At 39.9% G+C, this 21,562-nt stretch overlaps 1 protein-coding gene across 1 annotated transcript in view; it reads right to left on the bottom strand.

Annotated features, from left to right (window-relative positions):
- The window catches only part of LOC127414379 (serine/threonine-protein kinase 32C), a 123,592-nt gene that overhangs the window by 45,558 nt on the left and 56,472 nt on the right, over nucleotides 1-21,562 (bottom strand). Inside the window, exon 3 of the mRNA XM_051652377.1 lies at nucleotides 6,861-7,012. Within this exon, the coding sequence (XP_051508337.1) occupies nucleotides 6,861-7,012 (152 nt within the window). The remainder of the gene's footprint in view (nucleotides 1-6,860; nucleotides 7,013-21,562) is intronic.

Here is a 21,562-nt window from a genome sequence, read left to right as displayed (position 1 = left end):
TCTTGCCAGCCTAGCCAAGCACCTGACAACAACCCACCTCCTCCACAGCTACCTTCCATATGCATTATTTTCCATTGTTAATGGTTCATAGCTTTAGCCGGCCTAGTTCTGTGCACTTTTCTGTTTGTTGCATTACGTTCCAGGTGACAGCCATCATGACCAGATCTTCTTAGCAACCCAGATGCATCACCTTCCGAGATACCCCTCTTCAGATCAGGAGTCTCTTAGGAATCTTTCCTAGGATATGTTGCCAAATGTTAGGCTTTCCTTGCTGATGGTTCCAGTATAGGGGGTTCTTGTAGAGCTTCCCTCTACATCCTTTAACTGCAGGAGAAGAACGCCGTGTTTGGAATGGCATACTACCATACTACTCTTCCTATTTCTGCCATTCTGAACCCAGCTTAAGTTTTTTTGAACAGCTGAACTCAATGGCGTCAACTAGGACAATGCCATTAAACTTGAACAGATACATTTACACTAAACACATCTACAAAACTAGAATAAGAGTCGAAAACTTAGTAATGAAAAGCAGCATTTCATGAAATATTTCACAATGACAATGGAGATATAAAATGCCATGCAGGGACTTATGCGGCAGGACTTGAATATGTAAATTGTTGTTTGTTTTTGTTATTTATTTACATAAAAATTCCAGACAAAACGATTGCCCTAAATAAAATGGACCCCCCTCCCCACCCTACACCCAATACTCGTTAGAAACAGTGTCTTGTTAGGGGGCCTGGGTAGCTAAAGCGAGTAAAGTCGCTGACTACCACACCTGGAGTCACGAGTTCGAATCCAGGGTGTGCTGAGTGACTCCAGCCAGGTCTTCTAAGCAACCAGTTGCTAGGGAGGGCAGAGTCATATGGAGTAACCTCCTCGTGGTCGCTATAATGTGGTTCTCGCTCTCGCATGGGGCATGGGGTGAGTTGTGCTTGGATGCTGCAGAGAATAGCGTGAAGCCTCCACACGCGCTATGTTTCTGCGGTAACGCACCCAACAAGCCACGTGATAAGATGCGCGGGTTGACGGTCTCAGACGTGGAGGCAACTGAGATTCGTCCTCCGCCACCCGGATTGAGGCGAGTCACTACGCCACCACGAGGACTTAGAGCGCATTGGGAATTGGGCATTCCAAATTGGGGAGAAATGAAAAAAATAAGAAATAAATAGAAATAGTGTATTGTTACCAGAAACACTGCTCAGTTAATTTCGAGAACAGGTGAACTTAGTAGCGTCAATTTTTAGTTTGTTACTCATCTACAATTTCTAACAAGGAACTGTGAAAAACTCTCCACAACACAAATTTAATTTCCTTTCTTTCTTGTTGCCACAAGTGTTGTCAGGACTGTTACTTGCTCACTCAGTTCCATCCAAAAAGAGCCTCTGTCGTCCGGTTCGGTTCAGCTCACTGCAGATGGCAGTGAGTTCAGTCCGGCACACTCATGCTGCTCTGCGGCTGCACAACTAGGCTAGCATGATTGATAGGCTTAAAAGTTTCTCTAAAACTAACTAACTAACAAACATACTCTCTCGCGCTCTCTCTCTCTCGCTCTCTCGCTCGTGGTGGCAGGACGCCAGACTGGCACAGCTCAGGAACAAAAAGAAGCCAGATGCTTTGTTTGACAGCTTGGCATCTTCCTTTTTTCCTGCGTCTTAGAAAGTTTACTTACATTTTTTCACCTCTTCTCCACACGTAGCAGGTTTTAGACACGTGAACAGCTGTCGGCGATACAGACAGGTGGACGTTTGTTGGCACGTGATGCCAGCGCTTGTGTTTCCTCCCATATGGTCAGTTTGAACAATAAATGACAGATATTATTTATAAACAAGCTTTTATTGTGGGCAAACTGCCATCAAACTCCTGTTGATGGGACTCTGTGCATATGCTCAGATGATGAAACGACTGTATTTCGTGAGCACAGAGCGCCATTGTTTAAACAAAACACACAAACAGATGGGAATTTCAAGAAAGCAGTTATGGTGAAACTATGGTGAAGAATAAGAGAGTGCGCTGCATGCTGCAATGTGCATGAAAGTCTCATGTGTGTGTGCGTGTTAAATCTTGAATTCTCTGCTTTGATAGGGATGTGCACGATGAATCAGCTGTATTTTGTTGTTTTACATGTGTTTTGCATTTGAAGAAAGGTGATTGTAAGGGAATGGATGAAAATCTACAGAAATCTAAAACTAGTCTCAGCCTCAGACGACACGCCCACAGACCGTTCACTGAATGTCTGATGCATACAGCACTTTAAACTAGAAATCACAAGCTCTAATCAGACTGCATGAATGCAGCATGACTTCCACGAGTAAAAGCACACAATTTTTTTTTAAACAGTCTTCCAGGCAACCCAATTGTTTTGCAAACTACCAGGTTGATTCAATGACCGCTTTTGAGGAAAAGCTACTGAATTTGACAAAGTTTGTCATGTTAGTGTTGGGCTGAGCAATATATGAACATTCACAATTTACAGATACTTTTACTGGCTATTTAAATTAAGCAGCATCGCAAATAATGTATTGATTTTAATATGCTTGTATTTATTTATTTTATTTGTATCCCCTTTTCTCCCAATTTGGAATGCCCAATTCCCACTACTTAGTAGGTCCTCGTGGTGGCGCAGTTACTCACCTCAATCTGGGTGGCGGAGGACAAGTCTCAGTCTGAGACCGTCAATCCGCGCATCTTATCACGTGACTCGTTGTGCATGACACCGCGGAGACTCACAGCATGTGGAGGCTCATGCTACTCTCCGCGATCCACACACAACTTACCACACACCCCACTGAGAGCGAGAACCACTAATCGTGACCACGAGGAGGTTACCCCATGTGACTCTACCCTCCCTAGCAACTGGGCCAATTTGGTTGCTTAGGAGACCTGACTGGAGTCACTCAGCACGCCCTGGATTCGAACTCGTGACTCCAGGGGTGATAGTCAGCGTCAATACACGCTGAGATACCCAGGCCCTGAGTATTTATTTATTTTTATTTGTTTCCTAAAGACTGTGTCATTAGGCTTCCGAGTATGAAATTAATAGACAGAGATGTTTAAATAGCGTCTCAGATTTAAACTTCAGTAGCAGTTGGTAAATTCGGTTAATTTCCATGTATTAGATTCATAAGCATCATCACTGAAAATTGCTTAAGAAAGTATCTGCATGATATTTTTTTTATGTGATATTGAATAAGCTAACAGCATCGAGATTTAATGCATGAGTCTCCGGATTAGTCGATTCTGGTTGGTCAATTGCACCATCTAGTGGTCTGATATTTCTGAGCAACAACCGCACATCCGGGGATAAAGTGATATCAGAGAAGTCATCCGGGTATTGCGAGTCACCTTTCCTACTTCTCATATGACTGTGATCTCTACAAATAAGTTAATAAAATAATATCAACACAAATCAATGTTTCATGCCTATTTATTTATTTATTTGGCAAGCAGTCTTGTAATAAACTGGATAATGAGCAGTCAGCCCATAAACCCCTTCAGGGTGATACAAGATCCTGATCACCCCGGTCGGGGTTGATTTTGCGATAACGACCTGCTTACTGTACATCATTCCTTAATTAATTTTAAACTACATCACAATTTTAAGCAGGATTAGTAGCATCAAATCTTTGAAAGATTTTCAGAGTTTTGTTTAAAGTACTTAGTAGTCTAGTAAATAGTAATCTATTAACTAGATGTCCATGAGCAGAACTTCCTTAATTGCAGTGGTGGTGATTTTGATTCATTTTAGTGACTCGATTCTTTTGATTCCATTCACCAAAAAGATTCGTTCAGATTCGTTCATTGATTTGTTCACTGACTTTTTCTTCAAGTTACACATTTGTGCCTGCAGATGGCACCAAATGACTGTCTTTTAAGTAACTGCATTGAACCGAAAGCAGTCAAAAAGTCTAATTATCCTTTATTAAAATTCTACTAAGAGACTTCAGAACTGCAGAGTGTTGAAGCATCATAGCATTTCCCCACAAATGACAACAAAGCATATCTATCATACCGTGAACTGCTAAGCAGTACATTTTATAAAGCTATACAAAAAAAAGGACAACAATACTTGCCTAAAAATAACTGAGCTTCAATAATGTCCGCATGTCATTGTAATGTGTGGTCATCACTCACTTTTATTCATAATTAATCCGCCCCTTTTCTTTTTGAACAAGATTGACGATATGAATGAATGACATGCAGCTCCTCCTCTCGGTCAGCAGATCATCGTTCATGATGACTGATTCGTTCATGTTGGTCGTGAACGAATTTAACAGTACATTCACTTAGTTCATGATACAAACGTAATGACCGACTAGTTTAGTGAAGAGGCGTATTCAAGTGGGTCCAACCAATGATATTCTCCTTCACAGTGTGCACTCGAATGCTATTGGCTTGTGGTGAAGACAGTCTTTCAAAGCATGACAAAGGAAGACAAATGGAATTTACATGTCTTCAAATATATGAAGACACCTTAAAAATAGAGTTTAAACACCATAACCGTTTTCACCACAAATGGCAAGTCTTAGTTTTCCTATATTTTGTCAAATGCTGGGCTTAATTTTTACCAAAACAAAGAAAAGTTTAAGAAAAGCCTAATAATATCTTACACTGTGCATCAAAGCACAACATTTCCATCCGTAATTCATGTCATTTAACTGTACGTCTTCAATCATTTTTACACATTCATAAATTGGGGATCATTGGTTTTGTGTACAGCTATAAACTTGTCTTAAGTGCATTTCACCCCTTTCTCTCCTTGTTGAACATAATCGACTCACATGCTGAACTGAACGAATGACATGCCTCCATCTCATTCAGTCGTTCAGCAAATCTTCGTTCACGAGTTATTCGCGAGCAAGTTTACAAGTATATTCAGTTCTTTCAAGAACCACCTCTCATCTCGTTCAGACTCATATGACCAACTTTAGTGTTGGGATGTATTCGTTCAGTGGGTCAAACCAATGTGGGTCACATTCGTTCAGTGAGTCAATCCTTCACAGCGTGCACTCGAATGCTATTCACTCGCACTGAAGTCAGTCTTTACAGGCATGAAAAGCAGTAGAGCTCATTGGCTTTGAAAGGGGGAGACGTCAGTGAACGAAAAATGTCAGTGTACGGAATTGAACGAGAACGATTTGTTCACTTAAAAGATTTGTTCAAAAACATAGATTCATTCATGAACGAAACATCACTACTTAATTTCCGAGATATGTTTGTGAAAATATTAGTATTTATTACTTTAGGATGGACAGAAATTCTGCATGCATTTTTCAATATTTATAGTGTTTTCTCTACATTCGTTCATGGAGACTGTTGCGGCATATTTTGTATTAATTAGTTTCACACCTGTTTATTATTGTTGTATCACTTATTTCAGATAAACCTGCCCCTAAACGGCTCTAAAAAACAAAAACTGTGTTTGGTCATTTTACATGTCAGTCAGACCGTCTCTTCATGTCTAAGTGAGGGTTCTCGATTCTCAGAAAAATCTGCAATGAGGAGCAGACTTTATACTGATAGTCAAAGGTCAGATTACACGAGATTACGCAAGCCCTCATCGACAGAATAACACGTCCAGTACAGATGGTTTGGCGATTGAGAAGAAAGATGAATTTTAATCGATAAATATCAGATCGTTTTCCACCTCTTCACATTTTCCTCATGAACACTCACCAATAATACACACAGTAAAAAAACAGACTAGCACACACATTATCATGAAATAAAGCACGCTGCAATACGCAAAGCTCCTAATCACATTTAAAGGATGCATTCGACTGCAGATGATTGAATAATGTGTGTGTGTGTGTGTGATAAAGAGGTACAGAGAATAAGAGACACAGGAAGTGATGATCTGTCTCTATGGAAACAGTGTTTACGATGACCTGAACGTATAAAGAGGATGATGATAATATGACCCACTCAAGTGCTCTATTGATCACATCGTTATGTCTTATAAAGACACTCTCTTTCTCTCTCCTTCCACTGTAAAGTATATATACACACACACACACACACACATCTCACTTCCTCACACGTTGCTGCATGTGACGTCAAACACACAATCAGATATGCGGGATTACTGGATTATCTTGTTTCGGGTTGAGCAGCTACATTAAACAGATTAGGATTAAGACTGTTACTGTCAGTTAAAAGTGTTTAACAGTGTTTAAGTGTAATTCTTCATCATTTATAGTGCCGTAGACAATACGATGCACCTTATAGATACTAAAAGATGCTTAACACATATACACCTGTATTTACACCACACCTAGGAATATTTGGAAGCTAAGAAGGAAAACTAAGGAAAGTTTAACACAAAACAATCACACCGATTTACTATAAAGGGATAGTTCAATCAAAACTGTATTCTATCACCATTTACTCACTCTCATGTTGTTCCAAACCTGTATGACCAAATTCTGTAGAACTAAAGCTGTTTAACAGAATGTTTGTTTTGCTCTTCCAAAGATGACAAAACACTATATAAGTTTCTCAAAACTAGTCCATATGACCCGTGCACTATATGATTGCTTTGTGAATTTAACAGACCCAAATTTAAGCTGTCATGATACTTTCATGCTCCTATTTCATTGTCCTTTTTGGAGCTTCACAGTCGTGGAATGAAAAAATATCTTTGTGAACATTCTGCTAAATATCTCCTTTTTGTGTTCCGTTGAAGAAAGTAAGTCATATGGGTTTGGAACAACATAAGAGTGAGAAAAAGATGTACCGTAAATGATGACAGAACTTTCACTTTTGGGTGAACTGTTCCTTTAAGACTCAGTATAAAATCTGTCATGCATTTGCACAGCAAGACATGATACGTAACAAAACAGAAAATGAGAGAAAGTCACCAGAGATTCACTAGAAACATGTGTTCAATGTCCTGAAGGATCTCGAGCTCTCTGAAGACGTTCCGGACCTCGTCACGCTCGATACACTGCTGCTTGTTCATGTACTTCATTGCGTACATTTTCTCTGTGTCCCGTTTCTGCACGATGCACACCTGAGTGAGAGAGAAAACACACACACACACAAACACAATTAGAGAGCTACAGCTTTAGACATAAAAAACCAACAAGTGAGAAAATTCTGATTGTGTTTTGAGTTTGGAATAAATATTAAACCATCATTAGTTTTCTGCCAAAAGGTTCTGCCATTGTTGGGGAGTAGCAAAACTACCAACTTTACTACATTTTTCAGTAGTTTCAAGTAGTTAGCATTAGCTGGGTGATATACCTACACATATTATTAATATATATGTATTAATAGATTCAAAATGTCTAATGCATGAAGTAAAAATCTAGTGCACCAATGCAACAATATAGTAATAAAAATAAATAAAAAAAACCTGTGTGACTGCTGTGTGCATTTTCCATTTCCCTTTTTGATTTGTAACTAGTAGCACCTAATAAACAAGCCAAAAAAATAACAATTATAATAATAATAATTATTATTATTCTTTCAAGAGCAAACAGTTTTCCTAAAAATGTATGTCCTCATATGTGGACAGCAGGACTTAGTTGTGAAATTTTAAAAAATACCAATAATACAAAGTCAGATTTGTTTTTCCATCAAATAGTTGGAGTTGGAGTGGCGGTGGCGTAGTGGGCTAAAGCACATAAATGGTAATCAGGGTTCAATCCCCACAGCCACCACCATTGTGTCCTTGAGCAAGGCACTTAACTCCAGGTTGCTCCAGGGGGATTGTCCCTGTAATAAGTGCACTGTAAGTCGCTTTGGATAAAATCATCCGCCAAATGCATAAATGTAAATGTAGTTCATTATGTGTCCAGGAGTGTTGATTATTCATGTTTTTGAGACATTACAGACATTACAGCTGATTTTCTATATAGCTACTTTGGAACAATGTGTTTTGGGAAAAGTACAAATAAAAAACTACAAAAATAAAAATTATTCGACTTGATTTGACTTTTATGTTACTATGTTTTTTCTACTTTAGCAACAAACTCTCAATGTTTTCTCTGTTTGCACTGTCAAACAAACAAGTGATAGCCAGAGCTGAAGCATTTTACTAATCAGAAATTAGCATAATTAATTCTGATTCAAAGTAATGTCCAGCATCATCCAATCACTGTCAATCATGTTAAAATAAAATGATACATTATAAATTCTGAATCTATGTACTGATTATCATTGTCACATGTCTGTCAAACATGTTGAGTGATCCAAACATCATCTGCAGCCTGAAACTGAACTTTTGATCAGATTTTAGGAGTGAATGCACTTAACTGCATAGAGAGCTATAGGATGCTCCCTTGCTCCCTATTTAGTGAACGACTTAACCTCCAATGTGCTGTCTGTCTGCACTGGTCTCAGAACAGTTAGAAATGCACCTTATTTTAAGCCTCTGAAAGCAACATTTTCCAGCTGTAAATTATGAGCAGCTGAAGATACAAAGTAGATACAAAGCAATTTCCCCAATGCAGAATTACAGCACACCACATCTATTGTTTAATGTGTCTGCCACATTAATTAGAACAACATGAGATCATCATATTCCATCATGAATTCATTCACATCCCGTTAATCACATGCTCACTTCATTTGGCACACTGCACAAAATGTCAGAGATCAAATATCATTCATGAGCACAGAATCTTTATTAAAATCTCATTAAGTGATAATCAAGAGTGTATGATGAGAGACAGAAATAAAAAGTCAAACACAGTCAGGAGTGGGGCAGTGGAGGTCAGAACAGGTCATATGGGTCTTTATGGTATCATCATCAATGCTGCAGTGCTGCTCATGTGTCAGTTGAGTAAGCCATAAACGGTCCTGAAGAGCTGGAATGAGGGTTGGACAACGGAAGGGTGGGCGGCCTCATTTAGAATAAGAACAGGAGGCGATTCCAGTCCCATTATATCAGCCTGACATACGGCACTGCACTGGGTTATATCATTCTGCCATTACACCTCATTTGCAGGATAATATTGCAAGATTGTGATGGAGGAGGGCGTGGCCGAGCCGTGAGGGTGCACGGCCGGCACCGAGTCAGATGATCAGCAGGAGAGCGAGATAAAGGGGGGCCAGAGACGGCAATTCAAGAGAGAGAGAGATGCACATGGCTGCACTACATGTGTGTTCGTCACGTTTGTTTTATGTTGTTTTAAGTTGAGTTTTGACATTTAACTTTACATTGACTATTCAGCCGGTTCCTGCCTCCACCTTTCCCGTCGTTATACTATTACAGTGGTGCCGAATCCCGGGAGGGAGGAGGGATGTGCTGTCACAGTGCCCTCGCTGCTGCCATCCGGCAAAGGAGCAGCCACGGCTGTCTGCCTGGGGACGGAGAGGTCGCTGCCGGCTGCCAAGAGCCGGAGGAACCTCTGCCATACACCTAGAAGGGGAGGACCGGTTCCGTCCGCCAGAGGTCAGAGGGCTCGCTGCCATCTGCCGGGGGAGGAGTGAACTGTCGTCTGCCAGAGGGCGGAGGAACGGTTGAGGACCGGGCGACAGCGCATCCGGGAAACGGCGAGCAAGTTCTTCTCTCTCTCTCACTCTGTGCCTCCAGCTCGCCCTTTCCCTCTCCCCACGCCTCCCCTCGTCTCTACCCCAGGTTCCCAGGAGGCGGGGTGGACCAGCTGACAGAATGGCCGGAAGGGCAGCGTCTCCCCTCCAGAGATTGGGGGGGGGGGAGTAAGTCAGTCTGCCAGCGCCCCAGCCTGAATTGGGTGGGGGAGAAGTTTAACAAGTAGGAGGGCGTGGCCGGGCCGTGAGGGTGCATGGACGTTGCTGAATCAGTTGATTAGGGGGAGAGTGAGATAAAGGGGGAACGGAGACACCAGTTCGAGAGAGAGAGAGAGACGCACGCGGCCGTGCTGCATGTGTGTTCGTCATGTTTGTTTTATGTTGTTTTAAGTTGAGTTTTGACATTAAACTTTATGTTGACCGTTCAGCCGGTTCCCACCACCTCCTTGCCCGTCCTTTAACTGTTACAAAGATATTATGATATTTGTTCTAGTTTAGTTCTGTTTTTAAATGACAGATTGTTTGTTATATGTATGGGAAGAAAACTGGTTGATTTTATTCCAAATACATGCCATGTCTCCAGAGAGATTGTCTATAACTCATTTCTTTTATTTAATACGCTTTTGTGTTTGCTCTTCTGGTTTATAGTCTGTTTTTGCATATTAATTCTACTTTCAACATCTTTAAACATCAACATGAGTGACAAAAGTGATCAAAGACTGACAGTTTGAACACGCCGAGCGGACCACAGGGGAGCGAGCGAACCCACAACAAGCTCAGATTCCACAACTGAAGATGATACGTGCTATCAAATGAGTGCAGATACCACACGATTATTAACTGTCTGATGCTTAATCTGTGAAATAATCAGAGCCATTAAAACTGCATTCACAGAGCTTGAGCAGATACAGTACTTAGAACTTGCACTGCATCTGATGTTATCTGTTAAACAACTTAAAAGTAATTAGCTTACATTTCTGATATCATTAACCTAAACGTCATTTCACGGACAACATTCACGCTACATTCCACACTAAAAATAAAAGAAACAATTAAAATAATGTGCGGAAAAACACTTCAAACTAACTTTTATTACAGGAATATTCCAGGTTCAATACAAGTTAACCCAATCGACAGTATATTTGTGGCAATGTGTTTATTAATAATGATTTGGACTCGTCCCTTATTTATTTAAAAAAACAAGCAAAAATCTGTGTTCCAGCGAGGCCCTTACAGTGGAAGTGAATGGGGCCAATACATAAACATTAAAATACTCACTGTTTCAAAAGTATAGCCATAAAAAATTCTACCCGTGTGAAGTCACCTTCATTGTACTGAAAACGCAGTGGTGATACAAACTAAACTCACTTCATACTGCTGCATGGTACAGACCCCCATTCAAAAGTGCAAACATACTCCTTAATTATATGACACAGGTGTAAACAAAATGGGGAAAACTACAACATGGAACACAACAAGAAATTTCAAAATAAAGGACAACAAACTACATACACTATACAAATGTCAAAATAAACGTGACAAAAAAAACAAAAAAAAACAAAAAACACACATGACAAAACATTGAATGTGTGACCATGACTGACATTACAACTATAATACACCTCAGTCAAATGTTACAATAACATTTGGTGAGTGATCATCAAGGGATTATTATTAATTTATTAAATTTCAGCATTTATTTATTTATTTATTTTTTTAGAGAGAGAGAGACGGTATATAGGAAACAAGAGAGGGAAAGTTTTTCAAGACATACTTTAATGTTGGCTTGACAAGGCCTTGTGGTTGCTAAGGTGTTCTGGCTGGTTTCTAGGCATTGCTATGGTGTTCTTGCTGGTTGCTAGGCATTGCTAGGGTGTTCTGGCTGGTTGCTAGGCATTGCTAGGGAGTCCTTGCTGGTTGCTAGGGTGATTTGTCTGGTTGCTAGGGTGTTTTAGTTGGTTGCTAGGCATTGCTAGGGTGTTCTTTCTGGTTGCTAGGGTGATTTTGTTTGGTTGCTACTAGCTAGCCATTGCTAGGGTGCTCTTGCTGGTTGCTAGGGTGTTTTGGCTGGTTGCTAGTATTTTTTAGTTGGTTGCTAGGCATTGCTAGGGTGTTTTTGCTGGTTGCTAGAGTGTTTTGGTTGGTTGCTACTTGCTAGGCATTGCAAGGGCACTCTTGCTGGTTGCTAGGTGTTTTGGCTGGTTGCTAGGGTGTTTTAGTTGGTTGCTAGGTATTGCTAGGGTGTTCTTGCTAGTTGCTAGAGTGTTTTGGTTGGTTGCTTCTCGCTAGGCATTGCTAGGGCACACTTGCTGATTGCTAGGGTGTTTTGGCTGGTTGCTAGGGTGTTTTAGTTGGTTGCTAGTGTAACAGTGGCCAGCTGATAGATAGCTGTGCAATGTGTATAAACCTCACTCTCCTGACCTCAAGAGATGAACTAGCGACTGACGCTAGTGGCTGTTGCCTTTAGCCTCCTTATTAGCGCACCCGCCTCCCATGCCGGAGACACCGGTTTGAGTCCCGTACAGAGCGGGTAGAACAGGAGTGTCACAATGGTGCTGTGACCCGGATGGGAGTGAGGTTTAGGGGGGTGAGTGTAATGGTGGCCAGCTGATAGATGGCTGTGCAATGTGTATAAACCTCATTCTACTGACCTCAAGAGATGAACTAGCGACTGACGCTAGGGGCTGTTGCCTTTAGTCTCCTTATTAGCGCACCCGCCTCCCATGCCGGAGACACCGGTTTGAGTCCCGTACAGAGCAGGTAGAACAGGAGTGTCACAATGGTGCTGTGACCCGGATGGGAGTGAGGTTTAGGGGGGTGAGTGTAATGGTGGCCAGCTGATAGATGGCTGTGCAATGTGTATAAACCTCAATCTACTGACCTCAAGAGGTGGACTAGCGACTGACGCTAGAGGCTTTAGCCTCCTTGTTAGTGCACCTGCCTCCCATGCTGGAGACGCCAGTTCGAGTCCTGTACGGAGCGGGTAGAACAGAAGCGTGACACTAGGCATTGCTAGGGTGTTCTTGCTAGTTGCTAGGGTGTTTTGGTTGGTTGCTTCTTGCTAGGGTGCTCTTGCTGGATGCTAGGGTGTTTTGGCTGGTAGCTAGGCATTGCCAGGGTGTTCTTGCTGGTTGCTAGGGTGTTTTGGCTGATTGCTAGGGTTTTTGGGTTGGTTGCTTGGCATTGCTATGGTGCTCTAGCTCAGGGGCGTCAATTGCATATGGCAGGGTATGGCAGCTGGAATATATTTTAATTACAGAGTTTTAAATAATTTTGTGTCACAAACAATTCTTATTGTTAAATGAAAAAGACAAGCAAATTAATTGTGTTCAGGTCTTGATGCATGGCAGTCTGTGTGGGCGTGGCTAAAGGGGGTCGCACACTGGACACGTCTGGCTGATTCACACCACCCAGCAACAATTCTGAATGTTGCTCAGATTTCTGCTGTGCCACGGAGCGCAACTTACACAGTTTTCCATTAACTTTGAGCCAAATCATTATCAAAGGACATTGATAATTTCCTCTAACTATTACTGGATGATATATATCTTACAGCCTACACAATGTATTTCCAGTTACATGTATGTCTTTTTGTGGTTTGACAGCTTGAATGAAGCTCATTCAATGCAACAGAGAGAGAAATTGCATAATTAACATCGCCATTTCTAATCGTTCAGTTTGTGCAGTTAAACTAGTTTCATAAACTAACCTGCAAACTCATCAACGACACTGTTCATTCTTGCAGGAGGGAAAAACCTTGTTAACTTTTGTGTGTACCGTCTGCCACCTGAACTGCATCGATGTGCCCTGTGTTTGATACCTGTGCTGTGTCCTACCTGCGACGCAGTGTGGCACTTCTTGAGACTATCGCTTAGATTTTGGGTGTGTTCCATTCAGAAGTGACCATCACTATGCCCTGTTCCCTTCGAAGGCTTTACCCTCCACTGTGAGAGCTTTGTACCAGTCATTCGGAACTCACTTTTTAAGTCGTTTCTATTTGAAATTACCTTTGAAACGACCTTACCGCATGACTTTAATGATTGTTCTCCCTTCACAGTGCCCTCTGAAGGCATCATTTATGCCTTTAGGAACACATGCCCTGCATCCAAAATCGTGTTCTGTAAGAGTAAGTACTGTATCCGATGAAGGACGCACTTCTTGGCCGGTAAAACAGTACGTTCTTTTAGGTATGCATGTGAGTAATATGAACAGATTTCGGACAAACTTCATCCGGGAATGCAAGTATTGACCTGTGACCCGGATAGATGATGTAATAATAACAACCATGGAAATAATCTACTCTGGTTTGTTAAACAAGCACCATTTAAGCACAAGGAGCAAGTTTCTTGGTGTATATATATATTATATATATATATATATATATATATATATATCTCACTGAGATGACCGACCCACAGACAGACAGACCGACCGACCGACAAGACCGGCCGACAGACAAGACCGGCTGTTCCCTAAGCTCAAGTCTGAGTCTGGTTCTTCACTTAACAGTTCTTCACACTGACAGAAGGTTTGTCTGATAGACTCTAAATGCTTTTTTGGGAGAAATCACGGCTCTTGTAGGCCGTATTCACAGTTCTGAGTGACAATACATCACACAAAGTTAACCAACAGATGTACACATCAACTCTGTTCCCAAACTGCCTAACTAGACCACATTTTAAGGTAGGGATGTCCCGATACCATTTCTTGGAGACCGAGTACGAGTACTTTCATTTCAGTACTCGCTGATGACGATACGTTTCTTTTGTTACACTATAATCACTATAAATAATCACTACACAAAACCATGAGAGCTGATCAACTGGCTTGTTTTCAGCAACTGTAACTCAAATTAAAACCAAGATATAACGGCTGTCCATCAATAAGGATTCTTTTGCAAATTTAAGGGGTAGATTATTTTTCATGAACAGAAGCATTGCTGTATGTTAACATGTATGGCCCTATTAATTAATTTATTTATGTATTTTTTGATTTATGTATTTTTTCACCCCAATCTGGAATGCCCAATGTGCTCTAAGTCCTCGTGGTGGCGTAGTGACTCGCCTCAATCCGGGTGGTGGAGGACGAATCTCAGTTGCCTCCGTGTCTGAGACCGTCAATCCACGCATCTTATCACGTGACTTGTTGAATGCGTTACCATGGAGACGTAGCGCATGTGGAGGCTTCATGCTATTCTCTGCGGCATCCACGCACAACTCACCACGCGCCCCACCGAGAGCGAGAACCACATTATAGCGACCACGAGGAGGTTACCCCATGTGACTCTATCCTCCCTAGCAACCGGGCCAATTTGGTTGCTTAGGAGACCTGGCTGGAGTCACTCAGCACGCCCTGGATTCGAACTCACGACTCCAGGTGTGATAGTCAGCGTCAATACTCGCTGAGATACCCAGACCCCGATCAATTTTTTTTATTATTATTATTATTATTTTTGTTATCTCTTTTTTCTCCCACAAATTCCATATTCCATTTTAATTTAATTAAACGTTAATCAAATTAAAATAGAACAGTTACCAGTCATTTTCAACATATGCATGTATATGAGAATGCATTTGTATGTTTTAAATGTTGTATGACCTGTGCCTTGATACAAATTTACTTGATAAACATGTAACTTTTAAAAACAATTTTTTTACAATTGTTTTATGTTATTTAAAACTGTAAACTTCTGTGGCTGCCTATTTTGGCCAGGACACTTCTGTAAAAGAGATTTTTAATCTCAGTGAGTTTTATTCCTGGTTAAATAAAGGACAAATAAATAATTTTTATCATATGAAGTGCTTTTATACAGATCCTCAAAATACTACATTGACGTTATTTGTGTCAAATAAATTGCTGCACAACAGAATATTGCTTAAATAGAATACAATTATTGCTTATTTTTATGATTATTCATATTACGATGAATATTACATAAATATATAGTAGTTGTATTTTTGTCCATTTAAATGTTATTTTGCCATAGTATTGAGTGAAGCCGGTTTGTGACGACAGCTTCACACCTCCGGAAGAGCAGGTCGCTACATGACCCAGTGTGATTATAAACCGCATAAAGGATGTTATTTAATGAACTCAATATGTAGTCTGTGTGTGCACATGCAGACTATACATTTATTTCCATAAATTGCAGCCTTTGCTTTTTAATAATCACACTAGGACACCTTGTGTATTTAAATTGCTTACGCAATGACATTCATATGTCAGATGGTGTCATTTTTGGTATCAGAGCCTTTTTACGCATATGAGAAAGTGAGCACAGTGTCAGACCCGATTCCTATACCAGTGTTTTTGTGAACCAGTTATCCTGTGGCATGTCCAGAGGCAACAATCACATCATTTAGCACTTCAGTTGAGACAAGCAAAATAATCTGGCTGAAATGGCCAACAAAATATCCAATTACACACTGTTTTCCTGAACTTTAGAATAACCTTTGATCTCTGATAACAGAATTACAGCAGTGTTTTTACCCCTTGGACACAGTTTGGTGGCTGGAAACACTGAAATGATTCCTAATTGCATCGACTTTGATCCAGCAGTGACTGAGATTCACAGAAGACACCTGCAATATAAACCTGCCCGCGGGCCACATCTCCACCAATAACTGAGATAAACACACAGTGTTTGAGCTCAGATATCACCCTCACAGATCAGTACACACTGACATCTAATCATCTGTTGCAAAACAAAATAAAAACATTAAACAGAATAAGACGGCTTTCCATCTTGACAAGGAATCCGTTTTCTTGCTGCGAAAAATATACATTCTAGAGGGGAAACATATATATACTGTATATATATATACACACACTAATAGTATCTATAGTAGTGTTAGTATAATAGTGTTTGTGTAACAATTGCAGCAGTGCATAATACGTCATATCATGAGCAAGATGAATGATTTTCAATGCATGAATCAATGGCATTGCAAGTAATAAAGACTAAAGACAATCTCATTAATTTCACGTTTATCTCTCTAAATGCTCATAAACAGCACATTAAAGAACATTAAACTCCTGGCTGTGTTTCATTGTTACAGTAAATATTCATTATGAGCACCTGTGATTCTGCTTCAAAACACATTAAACAGGCCAGTTAAAGGTCAGTTGTGCTGAAAAACTGAAGCCTGTTTCATGCTGTTTTATGGTGATATTTAGGTGTTACTGTAGTGAAGAGATCTGATTTACATTTACATTTTTAGAAATATCACAATAATGTTCACTTTAGTTCCACCTGCACAGCACTGCAACAAATCACTTTCTTCACCAATATTTTTGTCAGGTTGTCCAGTTAAAACATCCATAAAACAAAATACAAAAAAATATATTAACCTTGTGTGAACCTGTGTCCTCGTGCATGGACTGTGTGTTTTGTCTTCGCTATACACTATGCATAATTTAACTTAATTTAAACTGACTGATCTCAGTTCAGGACAATCTGTGCTGTCAGTAAAGGGTTAAACTTACGACGCACCAAGTCATGTGACCAAACAACATGGTGCTGATCACAGCGGAGTTTGTCTTATGGAGAAACACCAACAAAACTACATCTTGTAAAAAACCTAATTAAGTTTTTAAACTGAAACCTGTTTGAGTCAAAAGATTAGAGTCTCTAGTTTCATTAGGTATGACATTTTTAAAATTTGAGCGATTTATCGCGAAACGGCACACTGTTAAACACAATGACCACGAATGTTGACTATAGGGCTATTTTTCTTTAGAAATCCAATATTCACTGTGCATTTTCACATTGAGAATCCATAGGTTCATGCAAAAGCTGGAAAATGTGTCTTTCAGAGGCTTTATATAGAGTTCAGATGAAAACAAGGTGCATTTCAAACTGTTCTGAGACCAGTGCAGACAGACAGCACACTGGAGGTTAAGTCATTCACTAAATAGGGAGCAAAGGAGCATCCTATAGCTTCATAGATTCAGAATTTATAATGTATAATTTTATTTTAATATGGTTGGCAGTGATTGGATGATGCTGGACATTACTTTGAATCAGAATTTATTATGCTAATTTCTGATTGGTAAAATGATTCAGCTCTGGCTATCACGTGTTTGTTCATTTTTAGATGTATAGTCTTTTCCCAATACACAATGATCCAAAGCAGATTTAGTCTCAAAAACATGAATAACCAACAGTCCTGGACAAATAAATGTACCAGTCTCATTATCTTACACAACTCTGCTTCTCTAGTGCATGTATCTTGTTGTAAAGGTGTTTCGATATTTTTACTGGAAAGCGAGACAAAAACACTGATTAAGAAAGTTGGATTTTCCCCCATAGGACGTTGAGAGAGGACGTCTGATCGGATCGATCCATTGAGTTTTGAGTGAGTCACGCTGTGATGCTGAAAGCTGCTGTTTGTGTCAGATAAACTGGCACACCGAGGAAGAACCATAAAAACACCTTCCCACAGGAAAGCATCTTCACTCAACAGGTGATTTCCTGTGTGTTTTTCTGAAAAGTCATTGTTGAATCTGCGTTGGAAAGATGAAGCATGGCGAAACACAATGACTTGTGACGACTTCTGAAAGTGACTGTAGAAACTCTAGAACACTCACATTCTGCAGCTTCAACAGAGGACAAGTCGACGGTCACCCAGGGTCGAATTGGGAAGACTGGGATTTTACTGGGATTTTCATGTTTTTTTAAAACCTCTCACATGCCTCTTAGGTAAGTGGCAGAGTTAGGAACTTGTAGGCAAGTCCAATGACATTGTACATTCCAACACAACTAGCTACAAACTTTATTTCTTCGATGTTCTGTTTTTTTTATTCGCACCACACTTTGGGTCTGTTCATCCTGGACGTGTTTTTGCGTCTATCTGTGCTGTTTTTCTAGGCACGTGTGCTAGACAGACGTCTTTGAACGTTGCACAGCGCCTCACTGTTTTTTCAGCGTCTCACGCAGGAGACGTGCATTTTTTAAACACTGTGTCTTCGTTCAACTGTTAAAAAGGCTTCTCTAGACACCTGTGTTCTGCTCTATTTGCGGCATCTAGCTTTTTTTAAATGCAAGCACGTGTTCGGTCTGAACAGCGGTGTTCTCTTTCATTGATACAACATTTTTAAATGATGACACAGCTGGGTATGTGAAACATTCAGGAATGAAGCATTATAGGGGACCTGGGTATCTCAGCGATTATTGACGCTGACTACCACCCCTGGAGTCACGAGTTCGAATCCAGGGTGTGCTGAGTGACTCCAGCCAGGTCTCCTAAGCAACCAAATTGGCCCAGTTGCTAGGGAGGGCAGAGTCACATGGGGTAACCTCCTCGTGGTCACGATTAGTGGTTCTCGCTCTCAATGGGGCGTGTGGTAAGTTGTGTGTTGATCGCGGAGAGCAGCATGAGTCTCCACATGCTGTGAGTCTCCGCGGTGTCATGCACAACGAGTCACATGATAAGATGCACGGACTGACGGTCTCAGAAGCGGAGGCAACTGAGACTTGTCCTCCGAGGTCCTGGTAAGTAGTGGGAATTGGGCATTCCAAATTGGGGAGAAAAAGGGATATATAAAAAAGGAATGAAGCATTATGGGGGCCGATTTTTTATTTTCAGAAATAGATGTATTCTACAATAATAATATGACATTTTAAAGGGGAATTATTTATTTAATTGTCTATTTTTTTTAATAAATTATTTACTAGCATAATTGGGAACTAAGGTACAATTTAATCACTACTAAATATTTGAGCATTGAATGTAACCCTACGTGTAAACTACATAGAATCAAACTGATTGAGTGACATCAATGAGCTCATGTTTTGCATGATAGACTTCAATCCTTCAGGCACATACAGTATGATGATAGTGATATTTACACTCATTTACATTTACAAGAGAGAGCATTACATAAACTGACTTCTTAGCGGCTGTTTAGCATGAAACCGATCTAAACGTGCACTTTTACTGTGCGTCACATGCCAAGTTTTAACATGCAAAATATATAGGACACAACAATAAATAAGTCAATTTCTCCAGTCTTATTTATTAGTATTGATTTAATTTTAGATACAGTTTCTACAACATAAATATCTAATACTATATAGATTATTTAATTATTATTTATGAATCAAATTCCAATGGAAAAGTAATTTCTTACCATTGTATTTGAGGTCAAATACATTTGAACTGTAACAAGATAACACTGAAACGCACAACTTCTCAACACTTCTGTTTACAAAGGTAAATGTCATACTATGTGACAACACATTACAGAGAGCTTATGACCTAATAGCTTGCGTTAAAACTTGTGGTGTTACAACTGAAATCATTTAAATGACATCACAAAAACAACGCAGCATTTGAACCTCATGCACTCCAGAGCTACAGTCAGAATGCTATTAAATATGGACTTTTAAATGAGATTTAATATTCAACATTAGACGTCTTGGCCATTATGATCCTCAAAAAGAAGATATAAATTCAGTTTCATTACACTGGAACACTAAACTCCCTCCATTAAGAATATAACTTTATATTATTACACATTACTGACCAAATCTGAGACAGTACAAATACATGCAGACAAAGTTTGAGTCAGATGGTTATTTTGCTGTAAACTGCCTCTCAGACACATTTTAATTGCTTTGAGAGTTTCACTCCGAGTCCAAACGGCAACTTACGAGTGGCAGAACGTGTGCTGAATACTTTTATAGGTGACCAAATCTTTCAACACATGCTTTATTGTGCAAGTAATATTAATTCACTGCAGCTCTGAATTCTGCAGATGCAACTTTAGTGAGATATAAAGCACTAAAGAGAGAAAGAGATTTTCACTTCAGAGAAAACTGAAGGGCAAAAGAACAAAAGACCTTTCCGCTCAAAGACCCTTAAAAGTCAGACGCATAAGGACTGAACCTCAAGAAAGCTGAAGTTTAGAAGTGACTACTGTATATTTGGAAAGATGATATTCAGTCCAAACTGCATAAATGGTCATATAACTGAACTTCACATCTTCATAAACTGCACTGAAAGTACTTCCCTTACCAAAATTGACCATGATAACTTGCTATATTTAACATGGTAGTCTACAGCAAAACAGCATACAGTAATATTTACAGTAAAACCATGATAAATGAATATGAAATCTCAAACAAGCTTTTAGAAGCTTTCTGTTGTTTAATTTCTTTATGGATGACAGTAACAATAACTGTATAATAAGTAGGGAATTTTAATGGGAACAATAGTTGCCATGGTTACCATTCTTCACAAGAATCCTTGCAAGGGAAAATATGATTTCTCTTTCGATCCATATTAAGCAACATTTACTTAACAATGGAATAATTAACCAGAAACATACTAAGTGAGCATATCAACCAATAACTACAACCCCAATTCCAAAAAAGTTGGGACGCTGTGTAAAATGTAAATAAAAACAGAATGCAATGATTTGCAAATCTCATAAACCCATATTTTATTCACAATAGAACATAGAAAACATATCAAATGTTTAAACTGAGGAAATGTACCATTTTAAGGAAAAAATATGGTCATTTTGAATTTGATGGCTGCAACACGTCTCAAAAAAGTTGGGATGGGGGCAACAAACGGCTGGAAAAGTAAGTGTTACTAAAAAGAAACAGCTGGAGGAACAAAAACTGTGTCTACAAATTGTGGGACAATTTCAGAATAATGTTCCTCAACGTAAAATTGCGAAGACTTTGAATATCTCATCATCTACAGTATATAATATCATCAAAAGATTCAGAGAATCTGGAGAAATCTCTGTGCGCAAGGGACCAGGGCAAAAATCAATATTGGATGCCCGTGATCTTCGGGCCCTCAGGCGGCTCTGATTCTGCAATGGAAATCACTGCATGGGCTCAGAAACACCTCCAGAACTCATTGTCTGCGAACACAGTTCACCGTGCGAACAATGCAGGTTAAAGCTCTATCGTGCAAAGAAGAAGCCGTATGTAAACATGATCCAGAAACCCCGCCGTCTTCTCTGGGCCAGAGCTCATTTAAAATGGACTGAGGCAAAGTGGAAAACTGTTCTGTGGTCAGTTGTTCTGTGGACGCCGTGTCCTGCA

This window comes from Myxocyprinus asiaticus, chromosome 23 (genome assembly GCF_019703515.2).
Source record: "Myxocyprinus asiaticus isolate MX2 ecotype Aquarium Trade chromosome 23, UBuf_Myxa_2, whole genome shotgun sequence".
Classification (NCBI taxonomy): domain Eukaryota; kingdom Metazoa; phylum Chordata; class Actinopteri; order Cypriniformes; family Catostomidae; genus Myxocyprinus; species Myxocyprinus asiaticus.
The sequence above is the reverse complement of the archived record's forward strand: the minus strand, read 5'-3'. Positions and strand labels throughout refer to the sequence as shown.